The 22339-nt window shown below is 48.2% G+C and overlaps 1 protein-coding gene across 1 annotated transcript in view; it reads right to left on the minus strand.

The window, feature by feature from the left end:
* LOC119951977 (sodium- and chloride-dependent neutral and basic amino acid transporter B(0+)-like) overlaps positions 1-22339 on the minus strand; it is a 206467-nt gene that overhangs the window by 54562 nt on the left and 129566 nt on the right. Inside the window, exons 9-10 of the mRNA XM_038775413.1 lie at positions 21313-21438; positions 9638-9756 (exon numbers count right to left, since the gene is read on the minus strand). Of these exons, the coding sequence (XP_038631341.1) occupies positions 9638-9756; positions 21313-21438 (245 nt within the window). The remainder of the gene's footprint in view (positions 1-9637; positions 9757-21312; positions 21439-22339) is intronic.

Consider the following 22339-nt stretch of genomic DNA (forward strand, 5'->3'; position numbering starts at 1 on the left):
GGAGAATTCAACACCTTTGGGGAGGCCTGATGCCGGAGTGGTTGGCGCCACTCCGCTACGCCGGGACCCCCTGCCCCGCCAGGTAGGGTAGAATCCCGCCCCAGGTGTGGTATTACAATTATGGACACGTGGGTTTTTAAACACAAAACAATGTTTATTCCATGAGCTCAACTTAACCTTTTAAATAAACATTGGATCACTTAACATCCCCTTACTTCCAAGATAACCCCAAAATAATACAACACTAAATAATCCCTCAAAATGTTCCTTCAAACCTCCAAAAGACTGCACCTTTAACAACAGAAACACATCAGGTTAAAGACATTACTCTTATGAGTTTAAATCACCCAAATGATTCAGAGAGAGTCTTTCATGGCAGAGATCACAGCAGAATCCAGCTCACTGCAACACAGAACATCCAAGCTCTTTTTCTTCATGCAGCTCTCAGCAAACCAGCCAGGCACTTTTCAGCTGCTCTCTCAAACTGAAACTAACAGCAGAACTGAGCTCAGCTTCCCCCACCCTCTGACATCACTTCAGTAATATGCTCCATTTCGTAAAGGTACATTGCTTAAACATCGATTTCTTAAAGGTACTCTCACATGACAATTTAAACTCAGAGAATTAGGAATAGTGCACAAGCCGTGCCCACAGTCCAATTGACTCCCTACCCCTTGTATCCAAAACAAATTTAGAATTTAGAACAGTACAGCCCCTTCGGCCCTCGATGTTGTGCCGATCAATGATCACCCTACTCAAACTCACGTATCCACCCTATACCCGTAACCCAACAACTCCCCCTTAACCTTACTTTTTAGGACACTACGGACAATTTAGCATGGCCAATCCACCTAACCCGCACATCTTTGGACTGTGGGAGGAAACCGGAGCACCCGGAGGAAACCCACACACACACGGGGAGGACGTGCAGACTCCGCACAGACAGTGACCCAGCCGGGAACCGAACCTGGGACCCTGGAGCTGTGAAGCATTGATGCTAACCACTATACTATGACAACAATGTTGGCACAAAGTTCAGAGGTAGAAGAGAAGTGACCCAAAAGGGAGAAAAAGATTTGAGAATATATCAAGAGGAAAGTGTGGCCCCTATGGGCAGAATTTTGTCCGAGTATAGAGACAGGTCCGGGAGCGATAGGACAAATCTATTGGGAGGATCTGAACAAAGCGCAGGGAAAGCGAGCAGCAAAATATGAGAAAGCGATAGCTTTAGTGTGCTGCTTGGCACAACTAGTAGGAACCGAGCGGGTCCTAAAGACCGACCGCGAGGAATTGGAAAAATCAAGGCAAGAGAAGGAAAAGAGATTAAACAGTTAAAGGCAGAACAGGAGGAGGAGATAAAGAAACTAAAGGAACAATAGCAGTAGAAATTAGCCGATAAGGACAGGGAAATAAACGATCTGAAGTAAATGAACCAGACTAACCTAGTACAATTAGATAGCTTCCATACCCAATGTGAGAAAGCCTCCCATGACACCCAACGTTCTCTTGGTAAGAGATGAAGCTGAACACAAAGTCACACTCTTAGAAGTTAAGTTCACCGTCTTGCAGGCAGCATTAAAGCACTCCATCAGGCTAGTAAGGAGCAGCGACAAATAACCGCTGACCACTCCAAGTGTCAGCGAGAAATTACTAAGCTAAAATTAATACTCTTGGTTCAAAACGGTTTTATGGGTACCTCTGGGACAGTTGAGGAAGAGAGGGAAGATTGGGCAGAGCTGCAAGAGAATGCAAAAATGTATGTTAAGAGAACTTAGTTTTGGGACCGCCACCATCAACCCCACAGAAAGCCATACCTATTGCACACCCAGATCCACCTCCAGTACTGATCCACCGAGTCTCCACCGAACGACAGGTAGGGAACTCCTCAGGGTAGGCCATCATCTATACAACTTCGCTTACAGTGACCCAACAGAGTGACGCTTGCAACAAAATCACTTCCTTTGAGCCATCTGCTGACCCACATTGCTTCTTCAAAGACATCAGGCAGCAGAAAATAATGTCTGCTGGACGAAAGGGAAAGGGAGGAAGTCAACCTTATAGCTATGTGCTTTAGCCAGTCGGTCAGATCAGCCTTGCCATCTCCCGGCAAGGGAGAGGGAAGTTTGCTCAAAATGAAGGCTGCAATAAAGGAGATTCTGTAGACGGCCTAATCAAATGTAGGCAAAGGGAGAATGCTCGACCACCTTTGCTGGTCGATTATAGATCCACTTTAAGGGGGTATATGGAGAATTAGTATGCTCCAGGTTAGACAAGGCAGACTCCTTTAAATGGCACAGAACTTTAGTCTCCCTTGCCACAGAGCAAGGCAGTGACCCTGCATAAATTTCGACCCTGCAGAACCCACACATAATGAGACATGGGTTCTCCGCCGATTTTCTAGAGTGTGGGAACAGTCAGTCCAGGACCCGCCAACATGCACAGGCAGGGAAGCCACAATGCACCCAATGAAGGCTGCCCAGGGTCCTGTATGGAGAAATAAGCGTAGAGGGGAACCCCAATACCCAAGGGACCCAGCTCCACCATATGCACCCCCAGGAAGAGATGGAAGATGTATTATAACTGCGGGCAATCAGGCCACTTCATCTGAGACTGTAGGAGACTCCCACCAGCATACACACGACCCTGAGACAAACATGATCATCGGCTCCATTTGCTAAATAAGACTCCAGGTATAAATGGGAACGCCGCTCACAGCAGCTGGAAGGACCCAGCCGCTCCATGCACAATGTGGGTTTGCAACACCAGGTGGGATAGTGTAGGGAGACCCCTGATAGATGGCGAGGTACGAGGCCACTTCATTGAATTCCTTTGCGATACTGGAGGTTCCCGAACTACCCTCAACGCATCCACATTACACACAAATATCTCTCCTCTAACACTAGCTTAATCTGCACCATAGAAGCTTGCAGCCTAGACACAGATATCACTCGGGTAGCTTACAAGAGAGCAGGAGAATACTGCCTTCTCACCTCCCTGAAACAGTAACAGTATGGCTCAACACATTACGACATTACCAACAGCACATTCTGTATCAAACCAGACATAACGGCCAGGGTGGGCCTTATTCAGCTGATAGACATACAGAAGAGGGAAAGGGTGCATGTAAATGCCCCTGATGAGCTCCGACAGAACTTGGAGGAATATTATGAAAAGTACGATACCGAGCTAAAACCCCGACCAGAGGAATTACACCAGATTCGGCTAAAATTGTCCACTGCACACAAAAATCCAACCAAAGTAATCCAACAAACCCAGGAAGTAAAAAGACAAATCAAATAAATTAAATCCTCCACTTGGTGGGATGATTTTTGGAACTGGTGCTCAAACAGACAAATACACCCATTCGCTTGCCTCATATGGCAGCTGGCTGTCATCCTGATCTTGAAATATCTCATCCTCCTCACAATCAAATTCGCCAATGGAAAGCAAAGATTACCTCGCAACAGAATATGGGACCCATGCTTGCAGTGCAATCCCTTCTGGTTATGCAGAACTAAAGAAATCTTCAGGATTCCTATTTTTGCACAAGTGTATGAAACTATACACGTACCTCAGACCCATGAATGTACGATGCCATCTATAATGTATATCCCAGACAGTAGTAGAACATTTTCATTTGTCTGTAATTTTCAATTCTTCATTTGTGTGCATGGAATTTTTAAACTTTTGTATTAATTGGATTGAAAATATGTTGAACTTATGGTGTGAATGTACCAGGCCTTGCTTGACTGATGCTGGGCAGGTATTGGTCCTGAGTCTGTCATCCCCCTATGCTTCGTGTTCAGGATCAAGAGGAGGGATATGCAGTCACCTAAAATGGTGTCTGGCAAGGGATGCTGGGAAAAGTATGCACCGAGGACAAGCAAGCTACAGCTCAGGATAAACACTAAAGCTGCAGCCCAGTCTCTTGCACATACACAGGAAAAAGGCCATCTCCAGACAATAAGACTTGCATGCACAATAAGACTTAGGGGCTGGTTTAGCACAGGGTTAAATTGCTGGCTTTGAAAGCAGACCAAAGCAGGCCAGCAGCACGGTTCAATTCCTGTACCAGCCTCCTCAAACAGGTGCCAGAATGTGGCGACTAGGGGCTTTTCGCAGTAACTTCATTTGAAGCCTACTTGTGACAATAAGTAATTTTCATTTAATTTCATGTTAGTTTCAGCCAAGTAGCAGACTCAACGGCGCCGACTTTCCTTATTTGGAAGGATGCCCTGCACATTTACAGACATGGCCGGGAAGGGTATGCCTCATCATCAAGATGGCGGACCTTGATTGGACTTTATCGATCAGGGTGATCTAACACTGATCGATTGATTGGTGGCCCACCTGGGACCGCCCAAAAGAGCGCAAAGTTCCCAGGGATAAAAGATGCTGCGCAACCCCACGATCTCTCTCTGTGCAGCAGCAGCCGAACAATGGTGACATTTGCCGGCTAATGAGGAAGGCAATCATCCAACCAGCAGAATGACACCAGAAATAAGAACAGACCAGACCAAGGACGAACATCCGGTTCAGTTCAGCCCCCAGACACTAACCCTTCGGGACACCAATGCCCGCCTCCACATACACAGGAGAATTACAGGTACCTCCATGGTTTCATTTGAATATAGGCAGCAGATGGCGCATCTACTATTGGTAGTTGTCCATGGCAGCAGTCTGAGTTTGTTGGGGAGAGATTGGCTGTTCGATCTCCCTTTGGAGTGGCAGAGGGTTAGCGAGATGTGCTGCATGGCCCTGAAGGTCTCCTGGTCAGGGTCCCATCATTTTTCAGTAAGAGTTGGGCACTATAAAAAGGCAATGGCCCAAATTAGCATGGGCCCATTGGCACAACCGTGTTACTTTCGCGCCCGATCTGTCCCACATGCTTTACCATGCTGGACTGTGAGGGCCTGAAGATAATCCGCCCCGTTCAATTTTCTGACAGGGCGCCGCTGGTCGTGTCAGTCATGAAACCCGACAGCTCCATCTGCCTCTGTAGGGCCGATGACCATGTCTCACTTCTGGATCGCTACCTTGTCTCTCGCATTGAGGATCTGGACGTCAAACTCAATAGAGGCTGATCATTTTCAAAACTAGACATGATTCACGCGTAACTCCAGCTTTTTTGATTTGATTTATTATTGTCACATGTATTAGTATACAGTGAAAAGTATTGTTTCTTGCATGCTGTACAAACAATACATACCGTACATAGGGAAGGAAGGAGAGACTGCAGAATATAATGTTACAGTTATAGCAAGGTGTCGAGAAAAGATCAACTTAATACGAGGTAGGTCTATTCAAAAGTCTGATGGCAGTTTTGTAATTTCCTGCAGTCTTGGGCAGAGTAGGCTCCACATCAAGCTGTGATACAACCAGAAAAAATGCTTTTTATGGTGTATCTGTAGAAGTTTGTAAGGGTCGTAACTGACATACCAAATTTCCTTAGTCTCCTGAGAAAGTAGAGTCGTTGGTGGGCTTTCTTAACTATAGTATCAGCATGGGGGGACCAAGACAGGCTGCTGGTGATCTGTACACCTAAACACTTGAAGCTCTCTACCCTTTCTACTTCGTTTCCATTGATGGTTTAGCTCACTCAGCTAAATCGCTGGCTTTTAAAGCAGACCAAGCAGGCCAGCAGCACGGTTCGATTCCCGTACCAGCCTCCCCGGACAGGCGCCGGAATGTGGCGACTAGGGGCTTTTCACAGTAACTTCATTGAAGCCTACTCGTGACAATAAGCGATTTTTATTTCATTTTCATTTCATGTAGACAGGGGCATGTTCTCAATTACGCTTCCTGAAGTCGATGACAATCTCCTTAATTTTGTTGACTTGAGGGAGAGATTATTGTCATTGCACCAGTTCACCAGATTCTCTATTGCATTCCTGTACTCTGTCTCATCATTGTTTGAAATCTGACCCACTACGGTGTTCATCAGCAAATTTGAAAATCGAGTTGGAGGGAAATTTGGCCACACAGTCATAGGTGTATAAGGAGTAGAGTAGGGGGCTGAGGACACAGCCTTATGGGACACCGGTGTTGAGGATGATCGTGGAAGAGGTGTCGTTGCCTATCTTTACTGATCTGGCCTGTGGGTTAGAAAGTTCAGGATCCAGTCGCAGAGTGAGGAGCCGAGGCCAAGGTCACGGAGTTTGGAGATGAGTTTCAGAAGAATGATGGTGTTGAAGGCTGAGCTGTAGTCGATAAATAGGAGACTGACATAGGTGTCTTTGTTATCTACGTGTTCCAGGGAAGACTGCAGGGCCATGGAGATGGCGTCTGCTGTCAACCTGTTGCAGCAGTAGGCGAACTGTCGTGGGTCAAGACAATCCGAGAGGCTGGAGTTGAGTTGTGCCATGACTAACCTTTCAAAGCACTTCATGATGATGGATGTCAGAGTCACTGGACGATAGTTATTAAGGCACGCTGATTGCTCTTTTTTTGGTACAGGGATGATGGGCGTCTGCTTGAAGCAGATAGGGACCTCAGATTGTTGTAAAGAGGTTGAAGATGTCTGCATCTGGCTGCAGATTCCAGATGGTTCGTGACCATCAACACACACCATGGGCTATATGAATATACCCGTCTGCCCTTCAGATTTTCTTCCATTTGAGCCATCTTCCAACAGATTATGGAGAACATCCTACATGGACTAGCACGCTTAGCGGTGTACCTTCACAAAGTGTTTCTCATGGGGGCGACTGGGAGCACCTGGAGAACTTGGCAGATGTCCTCCATTTTGAGGAGACTAGGTCCACCTCCAGAGAGAGAAGTGTATATATAACGCAGCCGAGATTACCTACTGGGGTCATTGCATGGATTGCACCCAATGGAAGAGAAGGTACAAGCGATCTGCTAGGCCCAAGTGCCCAATGGCCTAATGGAGCTGCATCTGTTTTTGGGCTTTGTCAACTATTTTGGCAAGTTTATACCAAACCTCACTACGATATTGGCTGTTAAATAAAGGACAGTGTTGGAACTGGTCCCAAGGGGTAACCTTCGTATCAGTCAAGAAGCAGCTGTCATTATCCCGTCTGCTGACCCACTTCAACCCATCCAAACCACTTAGTTGACATGCGATGCGTCCCCCATGAAGTTGGGGCTGTCCTCGCCCATTGAATAAACAACAAATCAGAATGCCCCATTGCTTTTGCATCTCGGATGTTGGAGGACACCGAGAAAAACTAGGCGCAATTCGAGAAAGAGGGATTGGCCTTTATATTTGATGTAAAAATATTCCATCACGATGTCTACGGAATTCTTTTCACTGTTTTCATGGAACACAAGCCCTGATTGAGCTTTTTTTAAGGAGGACCTGTTGGTCCCCCCTATCGCCTCTCCCAGAGTCCAATGATGAGCATTGATTTTAGCCACTATGAGTACATGTCGCAACACCTCTCCGGAGCCAATATTCGACACGCCGATGCGTTGAGCCACCTCCCTCTCCCCACCAGGTCCCCTGCACCAGCATCAGCTGACGGTCATTGCCGCCCTCCATTTCATGGACTCCCTGCCAATCACAGCGTCCCGCATCAAACAGACCCATTTGATCATAGTCAGTCACAGAGGGATAGATCACAGGTGCAAAGAGACATGACACATTCCAAGAGGGACATGACTGAAGAAGTGACTGCATGGCTCAGTCGCCGAGGGACATGACCCAGTCTCAGTGTGCCACGGCTGAGGGCATCGAGACCATGGTTCAGACTTGAAGGCATAGACCAACAAGGTGCCTGTATTAAGCATTGAGGACGGGGAGCTTCCTGTGGCGGATGTAAGCGGTGGTTTCCGAATACAGATGTGAGCCACTTTTGCAGGGCCTCCACAACAGCCACTGAGGGTGTCCAAAATGAAGATACTAGCCCACAGCTATGTCTGGTAGCCAGGGATTGATGCGGACAGAGATTGTGTGCAGTGCCAAGAACACTAGAAGCTGCCACTGGCGGTGCCGCTCCACCCATGGGAGTGGCCGGGCCATTCTTTGTCCCACCTCCATCTTGATTTTGCGGGACCATTCCAGGGAGCGATGTGTCTCATCATCGTGGATGCCTACTCACAGTGGATGGAGGTCCATAAGAAGCAGGTAACGACAGCTTGGGCCACCATAGGAAACTGGCGACAATCGTTAAGCAAACATGTGAAATCGGAGGTTCTGGTTTTGGACAATGGAACATGTGGAGCTCAGGACATTCATGGCCATGATAGGCATTCGACACATGCCTCATACCACTCAGAGTCAAATGGATTAGCAGAGTGGGCGGTCCAGACTTTTAAACTCAGAATGAAGAAACAGACCTTGGGAGGCTCAGCTGGCAGATTTCTCTTCTGGTACTGGACCGTGCCACATTCTCCGACGGAGGGTTGTCCAGCTAAATTATTGAGAGGTCGCCGCCTCCATAACTAGGTGACTTTAGTTATCCCAGACTTTGGTGGGAAGGTCCGCCAGGGTCAGTACAAGACAGAGGCTAACAAAAGGCGACAAAGCTTTTGCACACATTCGCCCTCTGGGATCTGGTACACGTGAGGAAATTTTACGAAGGAGCCCCATGTTGGCCCAAACTGGACCAGTCTCGGATCAGTTGCGGACCCAAGGACGTAGGTAAATTCGACATGTGGATCATCACCTCAGCCGAATTACCATGTCCTGGAAGTCCCTGTCTGGGCCCGTCCACCACTCGGATTGCCATCTCTGCCGCAGTGGCCACTGTTGCCCCTGGTTGTGCCAGCTGTGAAGAGTCCTGATTCTGAAATCGAGGACGCCAACATTCCAGAAGATGGTCATTTGACGGTCAGAAGAGAAATCTGTCAGCTGAGTCTACCAGGAGCCCAAGGTCTGTTTCTTCATTTTGAGTTTGAAAGTCGGGACAGCCCGCTCTGCTAATCTATTTGACTCTGGGTGGCATGAGCACGTGCCATCTCCTGGGAGGAAACAAGGGTTTCCTCAGACCCATCCAAGGAAATGGACATTTCCCTGGACAGGGGGAGGACTGGTATAGGACTGGGGAGGATTGGGTGGAGGACTGTTATAACTCATTACCTTCACAGAACTTTCACAGTAACCACTGTATAAAGTTTGGGTGCAGGATGGGGAGGGAGACCCTTTTGGGATGGAGGTTATTGCACATCGAAATAAACCCAGTCTTTGTTTTCGGCCTGCTTGACTATGCATGCTACTTTGGCGGATTCTACACTAGCCTAGAAAAATCCTATTTATGTGAAGGCAGCTCATGATTTAAATGGTCAGTTGCCTCCATAAACAGCATGCACAAATCCCAGCCTGACTCCAGTCCTGGCTGTGCAAAGGTTGGAAGTGCCATAATCATGAACAGAATTTCAAGGCTAATCTGCCATTTTTGGCATGACAAGGAGGCTCTCCATTGATGTGAAAACCTGAGCCTATGTAAGTTTGATTCACCGGGTGATATCTAAAGGGAGTTTCCAGGCTTTGGATTGAGTAACAACAGAGAGGAACGGTCAGTCAGTCCCACACCACCCTGCACAAACCTAAATAGCTTAAAAAAAAACAGGACCAATGCACAAGATCCTTCCTAATCACAGAATCCTGTGAAATTTCACATTGCATCAAGTTATAACATGTGGAAACAATGCATACTATAAAAAGTCAACATACCTCTGTTATACATACAAGGCCAATTAAAAAAAGAAACAAGCAAACCGCAAATGTCACAAAATAGCGTTTTGTTCGTAGATATTTAGGGAACTGGTCCACCAAAGTCGTTAACGCCGTTTCTGATGAAAAAAATGTGACATGATATCAATGATCAATTAATAATTCATACAGCCCAGTAAAACCCACCAATAGAGAACAGGAGTTGATGAGGAAATTGTCCCCTGACTATAAGTCCATTTTCTGAAGAATTGAAGAGATTGAATGAGGTTGTCAGCACAAAACGGTAGACTATCAGCACAAGACATGTGTGTGCTTACGTTGTCTTTGCATCAAGAGCAGAGGAATCATTCTCTGTCCCCAGAGGAGATTGAGACCTCTGCTGCTTACATTTCCAAGCCCGTGCCTTGAGACCATTTACAGCGAGCTCCTCTGAGGTTCATGTCATCGTAATGGACAGAAGGCCAAATGTTCAAGAATGGCTTCAGTGAATGGCACTGGAGCCTTCCCTCCTGGTCACCAATGTCAATGGAACTAGTTTTCCCGCCCTCAGGTAGCCCTCATAATTCAGCCCAATATGTCCCAAAACCCATCAGAAGCAAGTCATATTCGATTATTTAATAATTAATGAGCCTCATATAGTTAACAATCTCATGGCATGAGAAGTATTTATCTTACTGTGATCGTAACATGATTGAGTCCAATATTGTGCTTGAATGGAAGAAATATGGAACACTTTCCTAAGGTTCTAAATTTAGTTAAAGGTGATATCAATGGACTAAGTTGGTGACTGCAACAAATTGTACAAATCTGTTAATGCACAGGAGGACGAAAATCAAAGACAGCATCCCTCCTATCCCTCACTCCTCATAAATGCCCCCAATTCCATGGAAATCAACAACACCCTACCTGCCTGCATCTCCTTTACAACCCATCTCCATGAAACCCCACACATGTATTGTCATCTTTGGCCAGGAGCAAATGTCACCAGCTACAACACCCCCATAAAACCCACGTCCCAGCGTACCGCTATAACCTTTCTGTGACCCCAAAGATAAACAGGCCCTTAACCATGAGGTGCATCAGAGGATGGGAGTGGGCATGTCAGATATCCCGGTCCACACCCACTCTGAGAAAAGGGCCCTGTAATTCACGGGGAGGCCAAGAAGACGGCAGTAGTTGCAATGGAGTTCATCATGTGCCAATCAAGGGAGAGTCCAATGCAATGCTAATGTCCCTAAAGCAAGTGAGTTGCCCGACTCACACAGATCAGTCCACCACGTGGGGCGATTCTTCCTTCTGGGGACTAGGTCCCCACGCCCGCTGGAAAACGGGCGCAAATCACCGCGTACTTTTTCCTTGATAGTCCGGTGTGATTCTCCGTCTTCAAGGGGGCTAGCAGGGCCCCGGCGTGCATCCCGCAGCCGGAAGTTCCGTTCATGCGGCCGTGCATGTGCATGGCGGCTGTCTTTGCGCCAGCCCCCACGCAACATGCCGGCGCAGAAGGGGCCCGGCGCAGAAGAACATAGGCCCCCCCGCCCCCCCCCCCCCACCAGGGTGGCCCCAGCCAGAATGCCGAGGTCCCGCCTGGTGGGACCAAATGTGAACCACGCCGGAGGGACTCGACGGGCACTCGGCCCGCTGAGCGCGGACAATCGCCCCGGGGTGGGCATTTTCAACGCTCTCCGACCGGCACCGTGTTAATTGCGCTTGCGCGACTGGCAGCAATTCTCCAGTCGCCAGAGAATCGCATGCCGGCATGGGAGCATATTTTGGTTAATTCTCCGCCCCAGCGCGATTTCGGCACGGAGGGTTGGAAAATCCCGCTTCATGTCTTTTGACTTTCAGTGTTACCATCAGACAAGACTGGGCTGTCTGGGTTTGCTGTTCCCCCCCATCCAGCATAACTCTGGGGAAGACACTGACGTCTTGCTTTCAGCTGCACCATCTGTTATCATAGAGACTATTACCTTGGTGGGTAATGTTAATGGTCTGGCTCCTGGGTCACCTCATTGTGAGCACGACACATTCTGCATCACATCAGGTGCAAGCAGGGATTCCTGAGGGAGGGCTTCGGATGGAACTACTGTTGCTCAGACAGGTGTTGCACTTCTGGAAAAGATGATTCCATCGCTAGTGTAGATTCCAGAAGCAGAGCTAGAATCTACAGCAAGGAATGTCAGTAACATTCCAGCTCCTGTAGAACCAGCTGAGGAGTCGTTGGACTCATTGAAGTCACTTTAAGGCGTAAATGGAAATGACAATGCGTGGTATCCAAGCCAACACTGAAAGGGTGGCATCCGTTGGAAGGCGTGGGGAAAGATGTCAGTGCCATGTGTCATGATGTCCAAGACTTGGGCACATTCTGCTGTCCATGGTTGAGGCACAGGACAAGAGGGTGCAGTCATAGGCAGACATGTCACATGGGTGCAGATGGACATTGCTGTGGTACTCCAAAGCTTGGCCTATTCAGAAAGGGTCATGGCTGAGGACATTGAGAGCATTGGCCAGGCGCTGACTGATCGTAGTCAGTCACAAGAGGGATATATCACAGGTGCAAAAAGACATAACACAGTCCCAGAGGAACATGACTGAGGCAGTGAAGGCAGGCTCAGTGTGCAACGGCTGAGGGCATGGAGACCATGGTTCAGACAAGGGTTGTCCTCCAGGACTAGCAGCACCAGATGATGGTGGCGTCTCCGGAGCTCACTCTGGCCTCCTCTCCATCCCCAGGGGTGGCAGTGGAACACCTCAGCCCATCCGAATCCCTCCCTCCGACAGTGGCGCATCTTATAGACAGCAGAGAAAACTGGCTGCTATATTTTCACCTGTGACACCCGAAGATCAAGGTCCATACCCGCCAGAGGATGCATGTCAAATGCATCAGAGGGCAGAGGGTGAGACAAGCAGCAGGCCACTTCCCCATCTGAATACAAAGATAGATGACACTGAAGTTGGTACAGGTGCCGTATAGAATAGGTAGCATGGGGTAAGGGCACAAATATTATGAATACTCATCATTAAACACTTGTGCACCACCGGTCCGATCTGCCTCAAACCTCCGTCTCACCAATGTGAAGGATGGGCTGGGGCTGAATGTTGTGAGGCAGCCGAGTGGGTCCACGTGGTTACACCTTCACAGAGAATTGGCAAGCCATGGGGACAGCAGTGTGAGCCAGTCTTGTATGACAGCATCCCCAGTGAGTGAGTCCTAACCGTTCACCATTTCCTACTGCTACCCAGCCCCCCCAACATATTTGGGCCCCTGAGAAGGAATTGCCGACACACATGCAGGAATCATCCTGTCGGACAGTGGTATACCATCTTAGAGTGTCATGTCATACCTTTAAGAAATATGTGTTTATCAATTAGCTGTAGTGGATGTACCTTTAAGAAATGTGTGTTTATCAAATAGCTGCAGTGATGTCAGAGTGTGGGTGGAGCTGGTCTGTCTGTTTTTTTCTTTAGTTTTTGAGCTGGCAGGTACAGTGTGTGTGTTTTGTTTTCAGAGTTGGATAGTTGCAGGCAAAGCAAGCAGCTGTATAATGATCTCTCTCTATAAGCTACAGACTGTCTTCAGCTCATTTGAGGATTTCATAGAATTTACAGTGCAGAAGGAGGCCATTCGGCCCATCAAGTCTGCACCGGCTCTTGGAAAGAGCACCCTACCCAAGATCAACACCTCCACCCAATCCCCATAACCTAGTAGCCCCACCCAACACTAAGGGCAATTTTGGACACTAAGGGCAATTTATATTGGCCAATCCACCTAACCTGCACATCTTTGGACTGTGGGAGGAAACCGGAGCACCCGGAGGAAACCCACGCACACACGGGGAGGATGTGCAGACTGCAGATATTTCAAGGTAATATCTGTTTCTGTAGAGAATTTAAACCTGCTGTCTTTCTTTGTAAAGGGTTTACCATATGGATGTTGCTAGGAAAGATTAAGGGTCACTTATAGAGTATTATATTCTTTCAGGGCAGTATTTGAGTTGATAGTTGCTAAAATGTTTACTGTGTGTTTATAAAATGTTAACTAGATTCATATAATAAACATTTCTTTGTTTTAAAAGTACTTTAGATATCTGTTGCATCACCCCTGTTGAGTGGACCCTTGTGCTCCCCGTAACCAAAATCTATTAAACGTTGTAGGTCAGGTGAACTTCATGATATACTTTGGGGTTCTCTAAACCCTGGCTCATAATAAGAGGCAGGAAGCAAACTTTGTCATACAACGAGGAGCAGCAGACCTCATCTCACAGTGCATCGTCATCATCCTCCTCCAGCCCATGGACCAAGACCCTATGAAATGAAATGAAAATCGCTTATTGATATGAGTAGGCTTCACTGAAGTTACTGTGAAAAACCCCTAGTCACCACATTCCAGTGCCTGTTCGGGAAGGCTGTTACAGGAATCGAACCGTGCTGCTGGCCTGCCTTGATCTGCTTTCAAATCCAGCGATTTAAGCCCAGTGTGCTAAACAGCCTGTTGATGTTGGCATGACCATCTTAGCAGGGAAGGGAGCTGTGACAGTGCGAGGGAGTGGAAGGCTGAGGGGAAAGTGGAGTGATGGACTAAGTGAGAAGGAAGGGATGGATGGAATCAGGGTCTCGGGGAGAAGGAAGGGTAGGGAGTCTCAGGGGAAGGTGACTTTTGTGTCTGTGGGGGGGGGGGGGGTGGGGTGTGAAGTACAGTGAGATGGGGGGGAAGAGTTGAGTCAGGGCGGTGGAGCTGCCACTGTCCATGCCTCATAGTTTGTAAATCGGTAGGTGATGAGGTTGTCCTGTGTGCGGCAGCCCTGGATCACATGTTGGGCATCACTCTGCAGCAGACTCTTGATGTCTCACCACTGCTTTCATCTGCACCGTCCATTATCAGAATTATGAAGTATGCAGCAGGTCACCACGATGCTCAAAGACCTCTGGTAACCATATTCGTGCCCCACCAGAGCGTTCCAGGCATCAGAAATTCACCTTGGGCATGCTGATACACCGATCAAGGATGCTTCTGAGCGAGGGTCGTCATAACAGTTCTCCACTTCGATCAGGGCTTCCACGCAAGCATCATTAGCCATGAGTTCAGCGAGTAACCCTCGTTACTGACAAATCACCTGCTCTGCAAATCCTCTGGTTCCTCTGCTGTGGGACTGCACTTTCTGAAGAATGCACTGAGGAGTGCCAACACCTGGTAGGCTGGCGATTGATCATGCCACCCCCACACCCTCGATGATATATCTGGGGTATGAGGGTTTCCAGATGGGCAGGCTGGTTAGGTTTCCACATGATCAGTAGCTCTAAGGGCATTTGTTGGGTTTGTGAGCAGTAAGAAATCTCAACAGCCCATAAGTTGCAGCTAGGGCATGGGTTTAAATGAATTTATAGCAGCAATGGCGGTGTCAGCCATGACACTCCAATCCTGAGTGGGCACCCTGAGTCCATTAACATGCATCCACTACTCCCTGAGGCCCAGGCATAAGCCCCCCAGCAAGCCCTAAAAGTCTGAAAAGTTTGTTTCCTTCCTTGCCTCCCCTCAACGGCAATGGAGCCTGGGCCCCGCCTGTAAATACTTACCAATTCACGCCCGCATGACTCCCGGCCAAGAGGACTGAAGTACCACGGGGTGGGCATGGTTGAGATTCAGATTTCAGCCTGTTAATGAGATGTAAATGAGTGCAAATCTCTGATTTTTATGGTGACACCAGCATGTAGCTTGCTTGTTGCTGCCTAAGTGGGACTGCAGTACCTGAACAGGATTGGTGCCCGGTCCTGATCCCGTTTTCGGCCAACGCTCCATTCTCTGCTCGATCGGGAGACCCGTCCCGAGCATTGGGCAATGGAGAATCCAGCCCTAAATGCATGTATCAAAAATTGTGAACAGAGATAACGGAAGAAGTAAGGGAGACCAAAATAAAATGCAAAAATAAACACAGATCCTGGAGTTGGGAAACATACAAACGACAACAAAACTGTTAGTGAATGCTACAAAGAGAGTTAACTGCCATTAACTTTAGTTTTGCATCAGATACTGGTAACATGTCTGCGACAAATGTGGCATGTGCTTCCACATTTACTGCTACTTCTGATGCTTTCTGATCATTGTAGCTTGTAGTTCGTCCGTGAAAATAGTTCTTTGCCCTCAGTTTCATGCTGAGATGTGTTGGCAGTCTGATTTATTTGCACCAAATTTCATTTAATGCATGCCTCTTCCCCAATTAGTCATGACTTCGTATCACCCAAATATCAAAGTCCAATGGCATACAGAGGCCACCATTCTGTACCATGAGGCAGCAGGAACCTTTAATCAATATTGCGTTCCCATTATAGTCTGTCAACCTACAGTTTGAATTTTTAATTCTTGGTATCTCGTGTACTGGTTTGAGACCTGCCTCTGTGATTAAATTTGCAAGTTCACCCGTATCCAGCTTGAATGGAACATCAGAGTGTTTGGGGTTGCATTTCAATCTTTAATTAAATCGGAGAGTTGAAATTTTTTTAATCATCAGTGTCCAGTGCATTAACTCTGGTCATCGCTTCTACCATAAAGTCATCCTGCAGAGTAAACTTAGAGGAATCATGATATGAAGTTAGAATTCTTTCTTTATGTCCTTCACATGTACATGCTCCATCCACCCACTGTTCCAGAATCCAGGGTTGTCAGTAGCCTCCAACTTGGACTCTGGAGGCAGCCCTGGGCATTGTTCGGGTGACAACCGACATCTGCACGCCACATTATTCCATTGTTTGCTCAGGCAGTTGGGCATTCAGCTGCATCTTATTAGCTAGGTGGAATTCATTTTCACGGTGGCCTCCAGCTGGTTTCCCAATCCACCATGACATGTACCATCAGAAGATCCCACAGGAAATTTATGCCGGTGTAAAACCGATTTTTGCGTCCCTTGCAGAACTTTCCCCTCAGAACCTACCATTGATCCTACCAGCGTGAGCAAGGGAGCATTCCGCCCTGTATCTCTGTTATTTAAGAAAGGCGAGATAAGGAAATCAGGGTGTTACTGACTAGAACATAGAACATAGAACAGTACAGGCCCTTCGGCCCTCGATGTTGTGCCGAGCAATGATCGCCCTACTCAAACCCACGTATCCACCCTATACCCGCAACCCAACAACCCCACAAACCCCCCCCTCCTTAACCTTACTTTTTTTTAGGACACTATAGGCAATTTATCATGGCCAATCCACCTAACCCGCACATCTTTGGACTGTGGGAGGAAACCGGAGTACCCGGAGGAAACCCACGCACACACGGGGAGGACGTGCAGACTCCGCACAGACAGTGACCCAGCCGGGAACCGAACCTGGGACCCTGGAGCTCTGAAGCATTTATGCTAACCACCATGCTACCGTGCTGCCCACTAGTTAGCCTAACATCTGTTGTTGGGAAATTACGATATTGAAGGATAGGTCAACACAACAGATCGAATATTTTCAGCTGATCAGTGAAAACTAGCAAGGAACAATCTCACATGAATTTTTTGAAGAGCTGACTAAAATAATGATCAGCTAATGTCTATAGGTTTTGGAAGGGAATCTGCTTTGGTTGCGCCAAAATCGTGAAATGTGATTGGGCAGAGAAAAAGCGCAGATTTTAAGGCAAATCGCAATTCACCTCAACAGCAGTGTCAATGTGTAGCGGAACGCATGTATAGCAAACACCGTTTGCATATCATTAATGGGCCCGGCCCGTTATTCTCTGGGGCCTCCGCGATTTTCCTGGTCCAATGGGTTGAGGTCCCGACGGGCGGTTAACCTGTGCTTTTATAATCATGAAACCGGCATCGTGGCTGATGAAAGTGGAGGGAGGACACAGAGAGCAGTGACTGGGATGCCGAGCTGGACACAGGCTGGGCTGGCAGGAATGGCGGATCCTGCCAGTGCTGGAGGATGGGGAACTGGCCAAATGGCCGGAATGACCCCCCATGGGACTGGGGCGATGCACAGGCACAGATCGCCATTCCTGCAGCTATCTTGCTTGCACCCACCGACAACCCTACCTGGCCCTGGGTTCTGCAGATTGATACCAGCTGTATGGGTGCCCCCTTCCCCCCTTACGCCACCATCCCCCCAACCCATTGGCGGCCCACCAAGGCAACACCCACAGTAGCCCCTACAGGGATCGCCGAGCGTATCGCTGGCGAGGGCAGGGCCAGCCGACAGTACGCTTGGCATCAGGGACTGACGCCAGGGCCAGAAGCCCCCACAGTGCCGGCCACCAATGGGCCATGGAAGCGGGGATAGGGGGACAAATGGGGGCAGAGTCCATGGTGTCAACCGGGGCCACCACGTAGCCCGGTGGACATGGTTAGGTGAGGGGGGGTACGCACCATGCTAACACAACAGCCTTTCATCCCCTGAAGACAATAGAACATAGAACATTATAACGGCCTTTCATCCCCTGAAGACAATGGATATTGGAAATCAATCAGCAATGGTGACCTTGTTGCTAGCTGCTGCAGCCCTGGTGGATGCCCTGTGGCTGTGCGAGCTGGAGCTTTTCGAGCAAGAGGAAGCTGCATCAGTGGAGCATGCAGCAGCAGAGTGTGCCACAAAAGTACAAGTGGCAGCCGCCCAGGAAGGACTGCCGGCTGCCCAACAAGTCGAGGACGAAGAACTGCCAAGGAGGCGCCGCATGAGGCCTCGTGAATACCGGCAGCACCTGTCACTCGAGTCCCTGATGGACCTGGCATGCTGTTGAATATTCCGGCTGAGTAGGGAGATGTATCTGCCAGATGATGGCACACCTGACAGCGTGAGGATATGGAGGAGGACACCCGCTCCCGATGGACATCAAGATGGCGGTTGCCATGAACCTTTATGCGATAGGCTCCTTCCAGTGGGGTCCTGTCCGGATCTCAAGACGTCAGGGCACAGGTGCATCGGCACCGTCATTGTTGCCCTTTAGACCCAGACGGAGCCCGCCAGGCTGCCCGGGCGGCGGGGCTTGCCTCCATTGCCAGGTTCACCCGAATCCAGAGGGTCAACGACGGGATGTGTGTCTCCCTATGGGCACCTGCAGGCGACAGGCCGCTCTACACAAACCGAAAGGGTTGCCACTCAATGAATGAGCAGCTAATATGTGACTGTCACTACGCATCATTCACCTCTGCACTCGATACCTAGACAGTGTGCACGGCACCTTCATCCTGGCAAATTCAACAATTCCTGACATGTTCAAGACGCCTCCCCGCACTGGGATGAGTTGACTTCTGGGTGACAGTGTTATCCACTGTGATTGTGGCTGATGAAGCCTATCTGGAGGCCACAGATCGACGCAGAGACCCAGTCCAATGATGCCCATACAGCAAACAGGTCAGTGATCGAGCGGAGCTTCAGATTCCTGAAGATGCGGTTCAAATTGGGGCAGCACGGTAGCATGGTGGTTAGCATAAATGCTTCACAGCTCCAGGGTCCCAGGTTCGATCCCCGGCTGGGTCACTGTGTGGAGTCTGCGGAGTCTAGGGTGATCATTGCTCGGCACAACATCGAGGGCCGAAGGGCCTGTTCTGTGCTGTACTGTTCTAAATCTAAATCTAAATGCCTGGAATGCTCTGGAGGGGCCCTCCAGCGTGATGCACCACACCACTCTGGATACCTGAGCAGCAGCCAGGCCCATTCATGCCTGGCCGCCCCAGAAGACAACCGCCAACAGGGATCCAGGTCGCAGGGCTGGAATCACAGCAGGCTGCCTCCACTCCTGCTGTACTGTCTGGGGAACCACCTAGAAGTAGCGTTAGGGCTCATAAGGCCAGAAGGTTAGACACCAGTTAAATTGGCATGGGTGTTGGGCACAAATCTGTAAATATTTGTTCATATTAAACATGTGTTACCACTGTTAAAAGCTGCCTCAGTGCTCTCGTGATTTGGGCGTTGCTGGAAGGAGAATTCCGCCCATAGAATTTTAAATTATTGACCTGGATAAGAAATGGATTGAGTGGGAGAGGAGCGTAGGCATTATGGGATGATCGCTAATTGGCAGCGTGTGACTACTGATGCCTCTCATGGTTCTCAACTATCCATCATATTTATTAATGACCTGGAAAGAAAGCCGCAGATACAAGTTTGTCAATGACACAAAGATAGGGGATCTTACTTACAATGCGACATATCTTTGTGTGGTTTTCAGTAATGTAAATGGTAGCATTAAAGTAAGAAGCAAATAAGTGGCCAACCTGTGGCAAACAGCCTTCAATGTCAGCAAGTGTGAGGTCATTCACTTTGGACCCTAAAGGGGTAAAACAGTGTGCCTTTAATTGGTGAAAAACTAGAAACAATGGCAGTCAAAGGAAATTAAGGGGTCCACGTACATAGATCAGTAAAATGTCAGGGACAGGTACAGAAAGAAATGTGGGGTGGAATTCTCCCAGCCCATCACCAATAGGTTTAGTAGCGGGCAGATGTGAAGAATCTAGCGGGAGGCAAAAGTTCTGAAATCCGCTGGTGTAAAATCACATTGCAATTCTCCCAATGACGGGTTCATGGCACGTCTGTCTTCCTCTTGCGTGGTGGTGTGAATGCAATTTGCATCCCATGAATGCTCATTAAAGCAGCTGCCCATTGGCATCCCATCAGGGTTCCAAGCTTGGGTCACACCAGTGTGAAATTCTGATGGTCTATAACCCGACTGATAAAGAGTGACATGTACAAGTGTTCCTCAGTTCACAACAGACTTTGAGTTGAGTGCAACATTTCTGCCATTGTGGTGTGCTGCTTCTGATGCACTGATCACCACTCTGCTGGAGAAGACTGGTTCTTTCCCTCCATCCTTATACCAAGCCCGTCTTCATGGACAGCACCGTGATGCTGGACCTATGGACCCTCCTGTGTCACTGAGTCGTTCACAGAGCACCTGGAGTTGGGGTGTGCAAGGGTTTCCTTTCCCCTGCTGCCACTCACTAGTATCTATCTGGAATCTAGCTGGACAGCACTGTGCTGTAGGACTCCACAGCGGTGTGGAGAGAGGAGTGGCGGGGGGAGAGTGATTTGAGGGGGGAAGGTGCTTGGCCTGACAAAATCAAGTGGGGCAATGTGGCAAGGAAACCTGTGTAAGAGGGTAAGGAAGTGCGAGGACTCACGATAGCAGGTAGATGGGCAACAAGATGGGTGAAGAAGACGGAAAAATGGATGGCAGAGCGAAGCCTGAGGGCAGGGAGGGAAGGTTGACCCCGACAAATTGCATGAAAAGTTCACAAACAAGGGGTCAAGGGGATACCACATTGTTTACTCAAAGGTGATGGATGAAGAGTCCAGATGCAATGGGTAGAGGTCTAAGTTTGGCATCGACGCCTCATGAGTGATAGGTTCAACTGGAGGATGGTTAAATCGAGGAACAGATTTTTTGAGAATGCTAGTCTTTTTAATCTGGTTTATTGACAGCTGGGATGGTCTGGTGAGGACAGCGGGGCTGGAAAGACTGATATGAATGTGCTGGGCTGAGATTTAGATATGGTGCCGGGACCTTTCAGCCGGTCAGCTGATGGCAGGTAGATGAATCAGTAGCAGGCCCACCAGGATGTTTGGAGGGAACCGGCCTATGCGCAGAATCTGGCGCGAGATCCTGAAATTCGGGCCAGTGGGAAATGTGTCACTGGAGCCCCCCACGACTACACAGTCTCAAAAATGAAAAATTTGCCCATGTTAGTTAGAAGTAATGGCATTCTTACCTGTTAATGCAAACTGACTGTCGATTCCCAGAGTGACTAGCATGAAGAAAAATAAAATGGACCAGAAAGGTGCCGCTGGCAACTGTGTAAGAGCCTCTGGGTAGGCAATGAAAGCCAGACCAAAACCTACAGTGGATTGAAATGGTGCAATTAATGATGCTGAAGAGGAAGATAGTGTAAACTAATGTCATTTATTTCAAACTTATTAATTACTTTAGAATCCAGACTGTCAGAAAAGTATCGCATTTTGTGTTCAGCCTGAGACCTTGTGGTTTCTTTCCATCAGGGAGAGTGATGTCAGTGATGCAGATTGGAGGAAACTCCAGTATTTATCATAGTTATCTGCAGTTATCCCTCTATTCTATCCCAACAATGTGCCTCAGTCCCACCCTCAGAGGAGCTTGCAGTAGTGGGATATTTTCTCATTGCTCAGCTGTCCTGGAGTCCCTCCAATTAATGCTACTAATTCGATGCTGTTGTCATGGGAGTGTCCCTTTAAGAAATGTTTTGTCTTATCACATGATCTTTTAACATGCAGATAGAGAGAGAGACACGACAAGACAAGAAGTCTCTGTCTGAGTTCAGCTTCCAAATGTGAAAACGGAATCAGAAAAACACAGAGCCACACAACAGCTCCCAGCTCAAATGCGGAAGTAAAACTCAGAGCCACAGCCCAGCTCCACCCACACAATGACATAACTGAAGCCATGTGTTAAGACAAAATATTTCTTAAAGGGACACTCCCATGACATAGTTTTGTGCTTGACGACCTTTGCCCACAAGGACCAGGACGGAGAATAGCTAACTTATTTTCAAGTAGGACTCTTACAGTCAGCTGTGAGGGAATGCCAGTTCCATTATTGTGAGGTACAAACAGATTGACAATTATTGCTGTGATTGTTTCAAATTTAGTGCCTTTATGTTAAAATATCTCCAGTTCAAAACCAGTGGATGCAGATTGTGTCAATAGAATGGGATGGTTAAAACTGTTGAGCAAGGAAAGTTTTACTTTAAAATTTTTGAAATA

The sequence above is a fragment of the Scyliorhinus canicula genome, chromosome 17 (assembly GCF_902713615.1).
Source record: "Scyliorhinus canicula chromosome 17, sScyCan1.1, whole genome shotgun sequence".
Lineage (NCBI taxonomy): Eukaryota > Metazoa > Chordata > Chondrichthyes > Carcharhiniformes > Scyliorhinidae > Scyliorhinus > Scyliorhinus canicula.